The sequence below is a fragment of the Trachurus japonicus genome, chromosome 8, assembly GCF_045865225.1.
Source record: "Trachurus japonicus isolate A0001 chromosome 8, Traja_1.0".
Lineage (NCBI taxonomy): Eukaryota > Metazoa > Chordata > Actinopteri > Carangiformes > Carangidae > Trachurus > Trachurus japonicus.
Window position 1 is genome coordinate 11,353,970 of NC_140914.1, and position 15,719 is coordinate 11,369,688.

General features: G+C 41.4%; 1 protein-coding gene across 1 annotated transcript in view; it reads right to left on the reverse strand.

Annotated features, from left to right (window-relative positions):
• Positions 1-14,570, reverse strand: part of baiap3 (BAI1 associated protein 3) — a 37,195-nt gene extending 22,625 nt beyond the window's left edge. Inside the window, exons 1-2 of the mRNA XM_085783815.1 lie at positions 14,277-14,570; positions 3,992-4,137 (exon numbers count right to left, since the gene is read on the reverse strand). Of these exons, the coding sequence (XP_085639941.1) occupies positions 3,992-4,128 (137 nt within the window). The 5' untranslated portion in view covers positions 4,129-4,137; positions 14,277-14,570. The remainder of the gene's footprint in view (positions 1-3,991; positions 4,138-14,276) is intronic.
• Positions 14,571-15,719: the final 1,149 nt, after the last annotated feature.

Genomic DNA, 15,719 nt, shown 5'->3' on the forward strand with positions numbered 1-15,719 from the left:
GAGGGCTGCAGCACCAGGGAGCTGGCATGGGAAATGAGAAAAAGGTGAGATACTGACAGTTCAAATCACGCTTTAATGAAGAACACAAACGGGGTCCTGCTGGAGCAACGGCATCAAAAAATACAATTAAAATGCTAAATCAATAAATCATACCGAGACAGTGTTAATAACACGCGTTAAATAAATATAGATAGATAAAAAATGTCCCTAGAGGCTCTCTGTAGTCTAACGTTGATCTTCCAAATCCAAGAATGATCAGTGTTCAACACAGCATCTGAGGTTAACTTCCATGTTAAAAATAGACATGGTTGTCATTACAAGTACAAGTTCACGTTGTGGCAGTGGCCTGTGTTTAGGTTGCTATAGAAACCTCAGGTTCATACTATTACTTTTGGCTTCAGATGAAGCTTCAAAACAAGCCAGAAAAAACAACATCATGTGATTTATTTTACCTGTGTCTCCTACAAAACCTTCAACAAAAAATAAAATGCTGTAAATGTTGGGAAGTATCAGGCAAGATTCAGACCGAGGTAGAAAATGTGTTGAGTTGTGTTTATTCTCCAAGAGCAGAGTGAGGGTGACACAAGACACAAATCAAGACATTACACAACATTATAGAAGAAAACTTAACGTGTAACAGACAATAACAGAGACTAATAACATACAGTACTTATGACACACTATACATATACACAATTTGTACAGTACATTTACACAAATACATTAGATACAAACATAAATACATAAAGGTCATTTAGCTTATGCAAATTAATACAAATACAAGCCAAACATACAGTACACGGCATGTGTACAGAGACTTACATGAACATATAACGAAACATAAAAGATAAACAGAGAGCAGCTCAGTCAAGTGTGGTGAAAGAACTGAACATTTAGATTAAGAAATGTAGCTTTATTGTTTTTCTTCTTCTATATTTCTTATGTCAATATGCCATTGTGAGTTGTGTCTTATGTCTGAAAGTAACATCTAGAGTAAACCAGAACTGTGAACATTCATTTCATTTACATATGCAGCCAGAAGAATGAGTATTCACACAATCTATCCAAGAGGCTGAGATTATTTGACTGTGCATGGACCGTTTGGAAGATAAAGGTTTGTCAAATGGGGCTACAACAAACAACTATTTTCAAAATGTTCATTATTGATGAATAAAATGTCAGAAAATCCTATTAAAAAACGATTCCCAACCCAACAAGTGCATAAAACTGCAGTTCCTACACCGGCCACTAGATGGCAGCTCCAAAGGTGAGTCAGTCCCCATGTTAAAGGTGTACAGAAATGGCCGTTTGTCCTGTTTGTCGCGCCGAGTTGTCACGAGCTGCAACACGAGTTTACCCGAGTAAGGAAAACGAATTTGATTGGTCGTTATCGAGCAGGCGGGATATTCAAAGCTTGGGGCGAGCTCGAGCTCCGTGTGTGTGTTGTCTAAGACGTTTGAATGACGGATTACGGATCCAATATCAGTGGCTGGTGAATCGTGTACAGGCTGACGTATAATCCGTGCGCCTACATTATCCAATGCGAAAAAAAAACAAAACACTTTCATCCTGGATTTACTCAAAAATAGAATTTTGCACAAAGTTTGGCCTACATCGTCTGATAGATGAGTTATTACATTAATTTTATGATCCAGAGTGGGCTCAAATTCAATTTTCTTTTCTGTACACCTTTAAAATGTCCAACTACAGATAAACTTGTTTACAGCCAGGTGCAAAAAAAAAGCTAATGTCCTTCACCATGACAACTGTACACCAGTAAACCTGTATATAACTCACCCATTTTATTTTAATTAAGACTCATAGTTCTGGCATGAGAGAGGGTGTGGTCAGTTTGAGTGACAGGCGGGTGACCTTATGTTTGCTACAAGCTGGCATGCAGCGAACTCTACGCTCCACACATGCACAGTTTTGTTCAAACAGTTTAGTGGAGTTGGGCTCTGCCTAGACGGCTGTGGCGAAGCAGCCCGCTCTGAGCCTCACAGTCTGTGGGTGGCCATCTATTTCTGTAGTTACAACCAATTGTTACAGTTTTATTGATGGGCTATCTCTGGTGGCCATAGTAATTAAAACAGGAGCAAAGGAGAAAAGTCATGTGAGGTCATATTAAGAGCTTGTGGGTTCATTTATTTAAAATAACATTAATTACATATCATCTAATCTAAATACATCAGTTTTCTTGAAATGTTCCAGGTGTTTCAGCTCAAGTTCAATGTACCAGAAAACTGGGTTCATTAATGTTTCTAATCATACAAGTTAGGTTTCCTGAGAGTACCATACGTTTCTTTGGTTCCTCCTGTGTGTTTTGCTTTGTGTGTGAGTTACTGTAAGATGTCTTGCTGTATTTTTGATGTGCACAGACTCATCTAATCCCCTGTACACATAACTTTGATGTGCGTTTCCACAGTCCGAGACAGAAACGCGCCCATAAACATGTGTAAGGCGATTAGCGCTTCTGATGTGTCATGCATGAAGTTGTCTCTATCGTTCAAACAGCGGCGTGCTGTTCCGCGGTGCGCTCGTATGTTCAAGGCGACACGTGGACATGAAACCATGTGGTGTAAACTGATATACAAGAAAGTAGCATTTGTGTTCCCTTCAGAGCCTGACTGTGCATGTAATAGTGAGGTTGATGTGTCCTTCGGGGTGTTGGGGGTGGTGGGGAGGGGGTTGGGGGCAGATTGCGCTTGGCCTCCGCACAGCAAGTCACAACTGTGGAATAAATGCCAACCACATTAAAAACACTTGGTCGAAAAGAAATGATGACCTGTGGCTTCAGCGGGACGGCCAGTGGAAATAAATGAATAACAGGCAAGAATTATTGCTTGTGGGCATGTGCTTCCTTTTTTCTTTTTTAAAGGCTGTCATTATTTTTCTGAGGTGCACTGACTGCGATTTAATTTGCTGTAAACAGCCCCTCATTATCAAAGCCATTACTTGTCCTAAATGGCAACACTCAAATAAATATTAACTGTAGCCAGACACTATGTTTCCACAAACAGTTACACATTGATAAACAGCCTCCCTCCTGCTTTTTCCTCAAACTCGAGCGCAGCTTTAATTCATGTCTCGTCTCGCAGGGTTATCTAAAAGTAAAAGCAGAAAGTACATCATGACCTTATATCTAATGGGTTCGAGCTGAGTATTTACAGACATAAAACCTCAGTAAAGGGAGGGCATTGTCATGTCACAGTAAAAAGGGATCTTCATTGGATCCCTGTGCCTGGGAGCATTTCTGGGTGTAGTTGCTCTTCCTGAGACTGTGTGGGTTCTTTCCAGTGTCCTCTCATAGTCCAAATACATGGACAATAGATTGATTGAGGTTAGTTGGTTAGGTAAATTGTCCATAGGTGTGAATGTGAGTGTGTGAGGTTGTCTATTGGGGCACACAAGTGGGAAAGCTACTGGATGAAAGGATGGAAACCTTACTAAAATTATTTATATTAAAGGGGAACTACAGTATGTCCAGTTGCTTTTTTGCTGTTTTGCTAACCCTCCTCCCGGCCATGTGCATTTGTTTTCAACGAAGCCGGCGAGAAAGTAAGCGGTGGGTAACGCTATTTATCATACGCATTACGATGTGTCTTATCTGTCATAAAGAAGTGATTAGGGGTCATGGGGCGGGATTGTGTCGTGGTACCACCGAAATGAGATCTAGGACACCAGGGGCGGCCCAGAGATGCTAGGTGGAAGGCAGAGAGCCTCCATTCTCCCTCATAACAGGTTATAAGTCATATATTTAACCATCACAATTACTACGAAGCCGTTTAATTGAGGTAAAAATGTTGCATAGTTCCTGTTTAAAAGGAAACAGCACCAGGCACCAAATGTCCTTAAAAACCCTTCTTCTGAAAAACTCCTGGAAAGCAGTTAGAGCAGTTACCTGTGTGTGAATGTGCTCCTGGACGCCCTCCTGAGCTGCATTGTAAGGACTGACGAGGATCCTGTGATAAACAATAAACCACGGACTCACCTGCGAGGTAACGGTTCAGGACATTGTGTGAGGGGGCTGCTGGCGGTGGGCGGCGTCGGCTCCCTGCGGCTCCTCAGCGACTGGCTCCTCTGCACCTGCCGCAGCACGCTACTCTTCAGGTCCAGCAGCGTCGTCATGGCGTTTCACTGTTGGGGGGGGAAAAAAAACACAAAAAGAGCAAACAATCAAGACTCAGCTGCCAGAGACTGATTGGAAAAAAGCTCTATTCTAGGAACGTGAAAATACATCTAATATCAGCTGTGTGGATTGTGTTTATGAAACTAGAAATACAGTTGTTGGGGGGGATTTCTTTCGCTCTAATCAGCTGCCTAATCACTCCCCTCCTCCTCTTGCTCTTTTAACATAATTATACTCTTCCTCGGCAGAAGGTGTGTTCTATTTCTGTCTGCATCTCACTTATGCTACGGGGTGTGCAATTTATCTCCCACCTTTTTTAGTCCGGTAGGTTCACAGTCACCTGACCTTTATTCTTTTGGGGACAGGCTTTGTAAAAAGAAAAAAAGAAGAAAAAAAAAAGAACATGCAAATCAAGACGCACTGAGGGCTAAAAGAGCAGCCTAATAGCCACTTCATAAAAAAACTGCAATTACATGGAAAGAAAAATATAGAGCAAAGTAGGAGCTATGTTTAGAAATGTTTCCCAAGTGTTTTAATCACAGACCTGGAACCTCTGCAGGGTAAAAAAAAAAGACAGAAAACATATACAAATCCTACAGCTATGCCCAGAATATATTAGAAAAAACAGCTCAGGTTATTTGAAAACAGAGAACATAAAGATATGCAAAAGTCTATATAGGTGGTATGTGGGAAAGAATTGCAGAGCAAGAGCTCATTTGGTAAAAAATGTGGTATCATCTTGTGCAAGAAAAGTAACATCATGATATAAAATTATACTTTTTATTAACTCTTAATTAAGTAATGTACACTTTCAATCTCTGAGTGCAAACAGTAAAGTTGTAACTGACATTAATTGCAAAGCTGTACTGTTTCACTGAATAATTAGGATCATTTAGTGGCACAGAGACAAAGAGAAGCTGAGTTTCTCACAGTGGAAGTTAAACTGTGGTTCCTGGCTTTTAATCGTGGGGTTGGCTGGACACAAATCATCCGTTTCAACTGATGAAACATTAAAGAACCTGGAGAGGAGCTGCACTGAAGCAACTGAGGGAGGTATCGACATCACTACGCAAACAACTGATGTTAAAGATGCTACACAAGAACACACACACGTGAGGTCAAACAGAAGTGGAGAAGAGGCCACTGCACTACTCGATTACTTTTCATCTGCTCTAATGTTATTTTAGAATAACTATGAGGACACATCATCCAAATGCTACAAAGCCAACAAGCGTACATCTGCAAATCTTTTATTATTGCTTGTAATAGAACCAAAAATCCATCAGTCAATGTGTGAAATAATAAATCATACATGTTCATATCAGCAACTAAAAGATATATGGAATTACAGGTATTAGATTTCAGAAATATGACATCAAATCATTACTGTCTTGCAGATTTTCACATACGTCGGCTTTTCACTTTGGTACGGTTTAACAGAGTATTATCTGAGCATTTGCAGGGGGAAGGTACACTTTGCTTAGCGTGACTGTGAAATACGAATTTAGAAAATTGAGCCCATCTGACGACCTCCGAGAGATTGGCACCGCGTTGCTAAGCGATTTGTCGAGATCGAGGACGCCTTTCTCCGAGCCACTCGCCCATGAAGTGAGCTCTCATTTTGGCTTCATGGTGTCTTTAAAGTGAAACTGAATTATACAGTATGACCTCATAACAATATTGTGCTCTGTCAGTACTTCCCCCCGCAGAAGAGGAGCCGGAGAATGAAAAAACCCAAAGATAGTTCATAAAACTGCATTTTCGCAAAAAGGATGAAGAAAAAGGGTAGAGAAAAAATGCAAATGCAGGAAACTTTACTATTTACTACAAGCAGCAGCATCAAATCAGCTCCGCCCGTTAACCATAACCACAGCTCGATAGCCACAGAGGCCCAAGTATTCCATTAGTAAAAATGGTCAATGGGAATACACTGTATTCAATGTGAACAAATAAAGAGCCAGGTGATTATTTATTTTTCTGCAATGCCCCTATAAAGGTCAGCCTTTATTTGTAGTTAATCCTTTTAATCTCCGCAGAAGGCTGGACATCTATGTTTCAATAGTGAAGTCAGTCACTTAACTCTACAATACATGTATTAACTGAATCGGTTTTGAAAGTGCAACATAACATGTCAAGGTGCTGTGGCTGTAATGGTCTTCAGTGTAATAATTTCACTATTCATTACCAGTAAAAATGAAAATCCAACAGTAAGGTCATTAACTGCCTAAATGACTAGTTGCTGCAGCAAAACACTCAAGGATGCTCAAACGTCTGTCTGCCTAGCAACCATAACCATGCAGAAGAGTGGAGCAGCTTATTGTCAGATCAATCCAATCCAACCACCTTTGTCCCTTCTGGTCCAGTTTTCTGCATTTTAACTTCTCGTGAAAACCTGCATGACTGAGAGTCTTTGTGTGTCGACAGCGAAGGAGGACGAGACGGAGCAGCAAAAAAAAAAAAAGACTGACAAGGACACAAGAGGGAGGATTTGATTGACGGAGAAGTTGTTTCGGAGGACAGTCAGACAGACTCAGACAGTCAAACACTCCTTTCAAGAGTTGACAGCCGGCGTCTGTACATCTGGGTGGAAAAAGAAGCGATGAACCGTGGGCTGGGAGCTTGTTCCCACTATTCACCCAGTAAAAGACACAATAGTCACTCACTGTTATTAGCAAACTGTAACCGAGGACAATTAGCTACGTCTGCTTATGGAAACAGACTCCGAGCTGATTTTACAGGCGACGTTCATTTAGTTTTTTTCCCAAACGATGTTGTTGAAGGTTTTCCCATTTTGAAACACAGTGCTTGCACCGAATGGATCCAGAAAAATGAAACATATTGGCGTCTGTCATCCTGTGCTCCCGGCCAATTGAACTGAGAGCAGCAGCGTGCAGTCGATCTCTCCAGCTCGGAGAACAAGCCAGGAACTCACGGTACGAGTTGCCTCACCGTCTGAGCCAAAAGACAGTATGTTATCGATCCAGGAGGCTGACATCTGTTATCCACTTGGAGTATCCACACTTTACTCATTTAGACTCGAGTGTCGATACTCCTTCCCTGTCAGATATCATCAAAGTGTCATTTCCAACACGCCCCCAGTGTGGAAACTGTTGAGATTTCTATTTCTACCTCACACGATGGCGATTTCTTGCGTTTCCCAAAAATGACAGTGATAACAGATGACAGATGTCACTTTCCTATTCCAAATCAAAGCTGGTGGATGTGCATTCAGATTTCATTCAGTCTACAAATATCCATGTACTGGGCTGAACTGAGACTCACTTGCATTCATGATTTAACAAAATGTAATCAGTGCATTGAGTCATGGTGAACATTTGTACCAAATTTGAAGAAAGTCCCTCAAGGCATCATTTTTGCGAGGCCAAAACCATATTTTGTGAGGTCACCACAGCTTTGACCTTTGATTTTCAAAATCTTATTGGTTCCTCCGTGAGTCTAGGTGAACTGTCAAGATGCTACAGATATAAGTCCATGAGAATGAGGGGATGTAAGGACGGACAACCTCAAAAGAATGTCATTCAACCTACATTCTCTAAACTCATGTCTAATTCGACCCAGGTCGTGACCCTACCTACCTCCTTACATTAACACCAGTGCAGTGGGCCTCATACATCCACATGTATTGATCATATTTCCATTAACATCTCTGACCTATGCTCCGAAGCCGTGTCTCTCTACCCTGAGGGTGAAGTGGCCATTATCTTCCTACAATGTCTGCAACAACCCAGAAGATGCTCCAGTCCACACATTTTCGCTCATTAATGATGTACATTAAAGAGAGGTTTGCAGAGAATCACCCAGAACTCACAGCTGCTCTGTCATTATTCAGGAACATTAAGGGCAAAGTGGTTCAAAGTCTGCAGCTGGGGAAAAATGACGCTGCATTGGCTGCATAATGAGTCTGAATCTGTGATGGTTCAGCGTGACAACGCAGAACACATCACATCAAATAGTCCACCTGACAGGCTCATGTGTCATAACAGAGGGACACAGACAAAAATAAAACTCGACTTAATCTTGTAACAACAGCAAAACACCAGAGAATCTAAACAGAACAATGATGAAAACCATCCCGTGCTGTATCTGAAGGGTGCATCATTAGATTATTAAAAAAAGTGACAATTATTTCTGTGCAGCATGTAAGCTAGGGAACAAATGATGGTGGATCCATCACTGTAATGTCCCCCTAATCAAAAGGATAATTAGTTGAAGTTAGTCAGTAACATCAAAGTGATACTGCTTTTATCTTTGAAAACTGCAGCGACGAGTAAAAAAAACCTCCTCCGGTAACTCCCATTTTGAAGAGATGCTGTAATACTGACACATTTCCCTGTCAGCTGAAGACATTTAAAGTCATTGTCATAACAGAAGACAGAGTGGAAAGCTTTAATGGGCTGCTCCCCTCTTCAAACCCATGACTGTTTTAGCTTTTGATTTAATTGACCGTGGAGTGTTACTCACCAAGCTGTGTTTTTTCAACATGTGTAATCTCTTGGATAAAAAAAACGTATTTATTCAAAAGGCCTCAGTGATTTTTATTACAATGGCTGATTTTTTTTCCATCTCTGCAAATGTTCCCTGTGGGCTGCCTCCGTCTTTTTTTACAAACCACCTTCCATTTATCTCGGATCAAGGAACCACGGTTTGTACTCCGGTGATTGTACACTGTGCCACTCTGCCGGACCCACTGATGATGTAAAAGAAATCTTAAATAAAAAGGAGCTGGGGAAAAAAAAGGAGAAGGATGGATTTGGGTACATGAAAACTACTTAAGGTGTATTTATCCAAATCAGTGCTTGTTCAGATCCAGAGCCATTAAAGCTGTCACAGCAGCGTGTCCAACTGGAGCAAGTTAAAGAAAACAGGCTGTTGGATATTTCTTTGGAACACAGTCTCTCTCTCTCTCGGTCTCAGCATGTTGATAATGTTAAAAAATTAAGCACAGACATCAGCAGGATGTGTTCTTCTTATGCCTCCTCTGGTCTTATGAACACGTTTTTATCATCAGTGACCTTATAAGCCTCTCTTGTTTGGTCTGCAGCTAGAAGTCATCATCACCAAAGTGTGGGCTCGTCTCATATGCTGCCAAACGAAATTGACATTAGACTAAGAATGCTGTCAATTATATCTTCCCTGAAACTAATCAGAAGAAAGACACATTTTATACAGAGTTACTTTTTACCAGCCAACACTAAAGGCACCACTAATCAGAAAAGTTTCAAACTGCAGAGTCAGATTTATAGAAAAGTTGACATGATGTAGTGTAACTGTCTCTCAGCTCAAGGTTTCCGCTGGCTCACAGGAAGTTTTTTCTTACCTCTGTTGCTCACGGGGAAATGTTGTGTCTCTATAAATAACAGTGTAAAGAGCACCGTGTAGACTCTATATGAAAAATACCCTGAGATAACTTATCTTAGGACTGTCATATAAATAAAAGTGAACTGGTGTTGAATTGGAATAGTTTCATATCCCTCTTGCAGCCTTCTGTTTATCTGCATGGATGCAGACTTGTATGCTTTTCGACTGTCACTCTCAGGCTTGAGAGAGCTTCGGCTCTTTGAGACTGAGTTGTTGACACTCTCTGCTGTCAATCTCCATTGGACCTACACAGGGAAATCTGTCATAAACATGAAGGTATAATGGCTAAGTTTAGATACTTGGATTTATGCACAGACATAAAAAAAGCAGCAGGGGGGTAAACTGCAGAGAGAGAGAGACTGTTTTCACCTGCTGCTAAAAGGGTCAGATTTGTCCTCAGACTTGATTTATGAGTTTCCTGCATCAGAACATCTTTAGCTTTATGAAAATTTCTTATTAATATAACACATTTTGAAGTCCTTTATACAGTTTGTTCCAGCTTTTACATGTAAAATCAACTGGCGGCTTCCTCACGTTGCTGTGCTTTATTCAAGAATCAAAATATTTTCATGTTAGAAATGTTTATATGGTCTGTTGGTAGAGTAGGCTTGCATTACTCACCGAGACGGGTGGTGGCCGGGTGGGTGGGTGACTTTTTGCCAAACACCATGAATTGTATTTTCTCATACACATGCAGCCCATATAACATAACACATTATAATGCTTTTGTAATTTCCGTCTTTTGTTACTCTATAACCGGTGAGTCATTCTATATGTCTTGTTTTAGTGAGGCAATTTCTCATCATCATTATAACTATTATTATAACTGTTATTAGCCAAGGCCAGGATCATTAAAGCACTAACAATTAAGTAGAGATGTGAGTCACCTTTATTCAGTTTCATTTTGCATCTCTTCTTTAAAGTGTATGTATCTAAAGTCCAAATTCAACAGGTTTTCAGGTTGTTTGCTGAAACAAAACTGCATCGATGTGCACTTTGTCACGGAACATCAAAGGTTACAGTTTTGTGAGGTGAGTTTGTTCAGTTGGTGCTCTGCTGGGCGACTTTGCGTTAACAGCTCAGTGCTCCCTTCATGACATCTTTAAACGGCCGTGCCTCTGAAAAACCCAAAGGCTTAAAACAAGGGAAACTCTTTTTCAACTTCAAATGGTGACACAGAGGGGAAAAAACAAATAAAAGAAGAGGAAAAAAGAAAACTGCTAAGGCATCACATCATATCCACTATACCGGCAGCCTGGTAGGTACGAACATGTTGACAGCTAACAGACACCGCAGAGCAGCTGTCTCCCAGGTGAACTCATTTCAATTACAGGAGTGGTTGTCTCCCAGCTGGATTTCACTCCGTCTCGGCCGTCAAACCCGCGGTGACAAAGCGGGTCGACGTGCCACCGCCGGTGTGGCGCCGGCTGCCAAGGAAACATTGTCAAAGCCAAGCAAATGCCTTTTTCGCTACATTGGTTGCCGAAGTCGTGCCAGGGAAACACTTGCTCACCACACCAGCGTCTCTCTCCTGTGAGAGCCAATGAGCCCGGCAGCCAAAGGCGCCTTGCTGATAGGGATGGAGTGTCTCTATGGTAACAGCAGAGGAAAAGGAGCTGGTAAATACAGGTAAATGGAATTCTACAAAGGCTGAAAAAAAAGAGACCCTCGATGTTATAATGTGTTCACCTTAACGCAGCCAAACAAGGGGAGCATTACATATACACACAGGTCAGAGTGGAGGAGTACAACCCTCACTACAGGTCAACATGAACCCTTTACCCGCTTTCACAACTGTGACCGACGACACCATCTATATAAAAAAAAAAAAAAAACAAAAAAAAAAAACAGCTGTGATCCAGGTGAATATCAAAATGATTCTCCATCTATACATCATCTCAGTTTGTGTCAGTGTGAACTATTGCTCCTATACTTCCCATTCCTTTCCTGCTTTGCCCTCCTGTCTCTAAAAGTATACACAGCCACAGATACTGTAGCCGATCAATAAAGCAACAGGGTTTTACACTGTGTTCTGCAGCCGCCGCTCATTAGCAGCTTCAAGCCCACTCCAGATTAGCGTTTGTGTGTGGTCCTCAGTAACACACCTTTCTGAGTCATTAGTCTTTTTTCTCATTGCTGAGCTCTTCTCCAGGTGTCTGTCTGAGCGTGAAAGCTTCATCCGCTCGAGTGTTGTTGCTTGTTTCAAAGGGGTCGGGACGGAGGGAGAGAGCGAGGGAGGGACAGGGAGGAGAGGAGGAGGGTGGAAGAGATGATGATTTTCCATGTTTCCTTGTCTTACCATCAGTGTAATTGGCAGAATGCATTTAATTCATCACATTCCTCCCGAGTCTCCAAAATGAAAGGGAAATATTAACCTTTAATGATGACACTGACAGTTTATGTAATTGGATCAACTGCACACACCCTGACCTCCGCATCCACCGTCCACCTGGACTTAATTTAACCACGTCAGCCCGAGGACATACACGCTCAAATCATAACTCAAAGTGGATTATTCTGGGGTGTCACTGATGATACGAACCACAGCCTTTAAAGACCAAGAGCCAAGAGGCTCATCAGAGGCCATCAACGCCGTTATGTGACTGGCCCCTTAGAGGCAAACGGGCTAAATGGATCACGCCGCTGCCACTTCTGTAGCGAAATCTTTAACAGGCTTTCCAGTGGATTGGATGTGAAAAGGTGGAGACGTTGCTGTGTGTGTGACCTATACTTTATGCACCTGAAGATAAGACGGCAGCTCTAATCCAAGCAAAGAAAAGCACGGGTGCATCTTGGTCGTCAGCTCCCAAAAGCTCCCGGCGGGGTTTGTGTTGTCAAGGCACATGACAGGCACTTTGGCTTGGAAATTGATTGCCAGAGAAAATCCCAGGAATTGACGGGTTTGCGAGCTTTTGTGTGTAGGGGCGTCTGCGGCGCAGCCAGGCGGCGGAAATCACTGACAGCCAAGCACAAAAATATAAAACTTAAACAATGGCACAAATCCTTTCTCATTATAGCGCGGATAATACATCCTTTGTCGCTCGGAAAACATTCACTCCAGCTGTAACACTACTGTCAAAAATAGACATCCATTGAGTCTTTATGCAGAAGCAATAACGCCACCTCCGTAGTTTACGCAACAACATCAATCTGAATAAGACACTGTGCTACAATACGAGAGACGCTCTGAAGTCATACAACCGCTCGTACACATGCCATAATTAAATGGCGTACTTTGAAATAGAACAACTCAACACAAGATTTGTGAAGCATTACCATAACCTTTTCATCATGATGCCTTTCTGGAGGAGGAAGAGGAAATCTTTAGACAAATTTTTGTCTAATGACCCCTGATCTGCTGTATGTAGATAAAAGATTGATTAATGACATGTGGATTCATAATGATCGGTCTAAAGTGGAGACTCTACTGAAAAGAGGAGCCACACTGAGCTGCACAATTTAAAACTGTGAACACAACAACCACAGCTTCTCTTCTATTAGACTACAGTTGCCATGTCTTGTTGAATAATGAAACTAAATCCTTTTTATTATCTTTTTAATCTGTTGCTCTTGTCATAATTGTCAATATTAAAATAGCAGGTAAATTACAGCCTTGCTCACACTGGGGGGGGGGGGATAGTTCTAGCTGAGATGTCTCTGTGTGTGTGTGTGTGTGTGTGTGAGAGAGAGAGAGAGAGAGAGAGAGAGAGAGAGAGAGAGAGAGAGAGAAAGAGAGAGAAAGCACCACAAGCATCTCAGCTGCACAAGATTGATTTCTATAGTATGAAACGCATCACTTGTTTTGTGTCAGCTGCTCCAGAGGTTACAATCACATCAGGATCAAGAGACCTACCCGACCATCTATTCAATTTGAAATGCAACTTATCCAAAAAATCAAACAAACATGCAGATTAGATTGTTTTAATTATTATTTAACCTTTATTTAGGTAATCTCACTAAGACACAGGGTCTCACAGCAGTGGCTCTAAATGTTTCAGAGAGTTGTAACCAGGCTCATAAGTAAAACAGCAAATCATGAGAGCCAACTTCATGCTCTGTCTCTATCTGATCTGATGTGATGCTACAGTGCTGCATCTGTGTGTGTGTGTGTGTGTGTTTTGATTCTTGATGGGCGTGGGGCGTTGCTAGCCCTTGAAACATGCGTAATAATTGGTTATATGACAAGAGAGCATTCAAAAAAATAGAAATGTATAAACAAACTATGAAAATATGATAAATAAAAACAATGAAGCAACCTCCTCCTGTCAGAGTTTTAGTAAATCCTCTGTGACATTCCTCTGATATGGATTTCCAGAATGTGTGCCAGCCTGCATGTGGTTTCACTCAGACACAACTTAAACATCCTAATATCATATTTAAAAGCTGTTTATGATGAACACTGAAGAAGAACTTGTTGTCATAAGGACAGACAGCTTAGGCTACATGTTGCACCATTTATGATATTCTCACAAAAAAGTCCAACAGCTCTGATTAAACCCTCTGGAGAGCCATCACATGTCAATCATATATCCAGTCGTGCACTGACTACCTGCGTCTCAACACAACTTTACACTCCACCAGGGGGAATAAAAAACAGATAATTTCTAACTATTTCCGAATTCAGATCAACAGGTGTCAATTAAACAGCCTCAATAGACAGGCAATGAGTCAGAGCAGCTCTTGCAGGTTATTTGTTTTCATTATCAGAAACTACAATATGTTTTCCCCTCCTCTCTACGGTGTTAAATGATGAAGAATCCCAGCTCACCTGTGTCTGCTGACAGTTTCCCAGTGTGAAATGTTTTTGCTGCTGCGTGTGTCAGAGTTCCTGTGGATCACAGCCTCGGTCGCTGAAGCAGGAATCTCTCTCTTTCTTTCTTTCTCTCTCTCTCTTTTTTTTTTCTTTGTTGGAAACGTGGCGCAGTCAACTTCTGTGGAAACAACGTTTGTGTATTTTTCTTGTGCCACACGACAGACAAAAGCTCATTTTAGTCCTTCGAAATGCTTTTCCTTGGGCACACGCGCCACCGATGCTCAGCCAAATATGGGCAGAGAGGAAGTGAAGCGGGTACTTCACAGCCCTCGACCACCGTGGGAAATATCGCAAATACGAGTTGACCGCACGGCCCGGAAAAAAAAAGGTGTAGCCCGCCGTGGGTGGTGTGATAAAAGATGGAACTGGAGAAAAAAAATTGCGATCATTAGAAAGAAAAGGTGTGACGTAGAAGGACTGAGCAGTGTGGATAATTGATTGGCTATATAAAGCCATAGCCTACCTCGTTGTCCCTGAAATCCACTTGTCATCACCTGCAACCATTGCCTAATTTCACAGAATGTAGGCCAGCTTAATGTAAATAGAATATAGTACTGTCAACAGAGATCATGCAAATGTGAGTGTTGGATAAAGTGAAATTTTAAAAATGAATATAAAACATGCACTTTTCAGTTACTTTTTGGAGTGCATATTTATTCAGTGGCTTAACTTTTACTTTGTCAAATGTGTAGGCTAAATTAAAAATAAATGAATAAACATGCATTTCTTATCAAATGCAGAGAGGGTGGGTCAGTGGCTTCATGCTTTATTTTCAATGGTAGTCTAATTGCTTAGGCTACATCATAATTTCTGTTTGTCATATTATAATTCAGTCACTAACTAATAATATAGAAGCCTATGTAGGCCTAGATATTTTTATATACATGTTATACTATCACTATTTGTCTTATCTTGAGTTTGGCTTGCTCATGTATATTTGATGATTATTTGGACCAAAAGCAGTTGAAGGAAATCAAAAGTCGGAGTTTACGGTGTGCACCTGAAGGCATCATTTGACTGTTGCTGAGGGACTTCGCCGAGAAAAATCCTCTCATCGTCAACGGGGGGTGGGAGGGGGAAGATCCAGCTGTTAGGCAGACAATTGGTTCATGTACTTTGCTTAATTAGCTCAAACGGCGTTCTGACTGTGCCACCTAAAGAGGGTTGATGCAGGGGCAGCTGGACTTTCTAAGTCCTCCACGTTTAGACAGTGAGATATGCAATATTTCTGACATCTGACCTTTAATTTCCCCCTGATAAACATAAGATATAATATGGAAATAGAAATGCACCTTAATTTTTTGTTTATTGACTGCTGGCATCCTCTAAATTCTATGTTCTGTCTGCTCTGCTGATTGACAGTGTTGCACTAATATTTACACCACATGCAAATAAGGT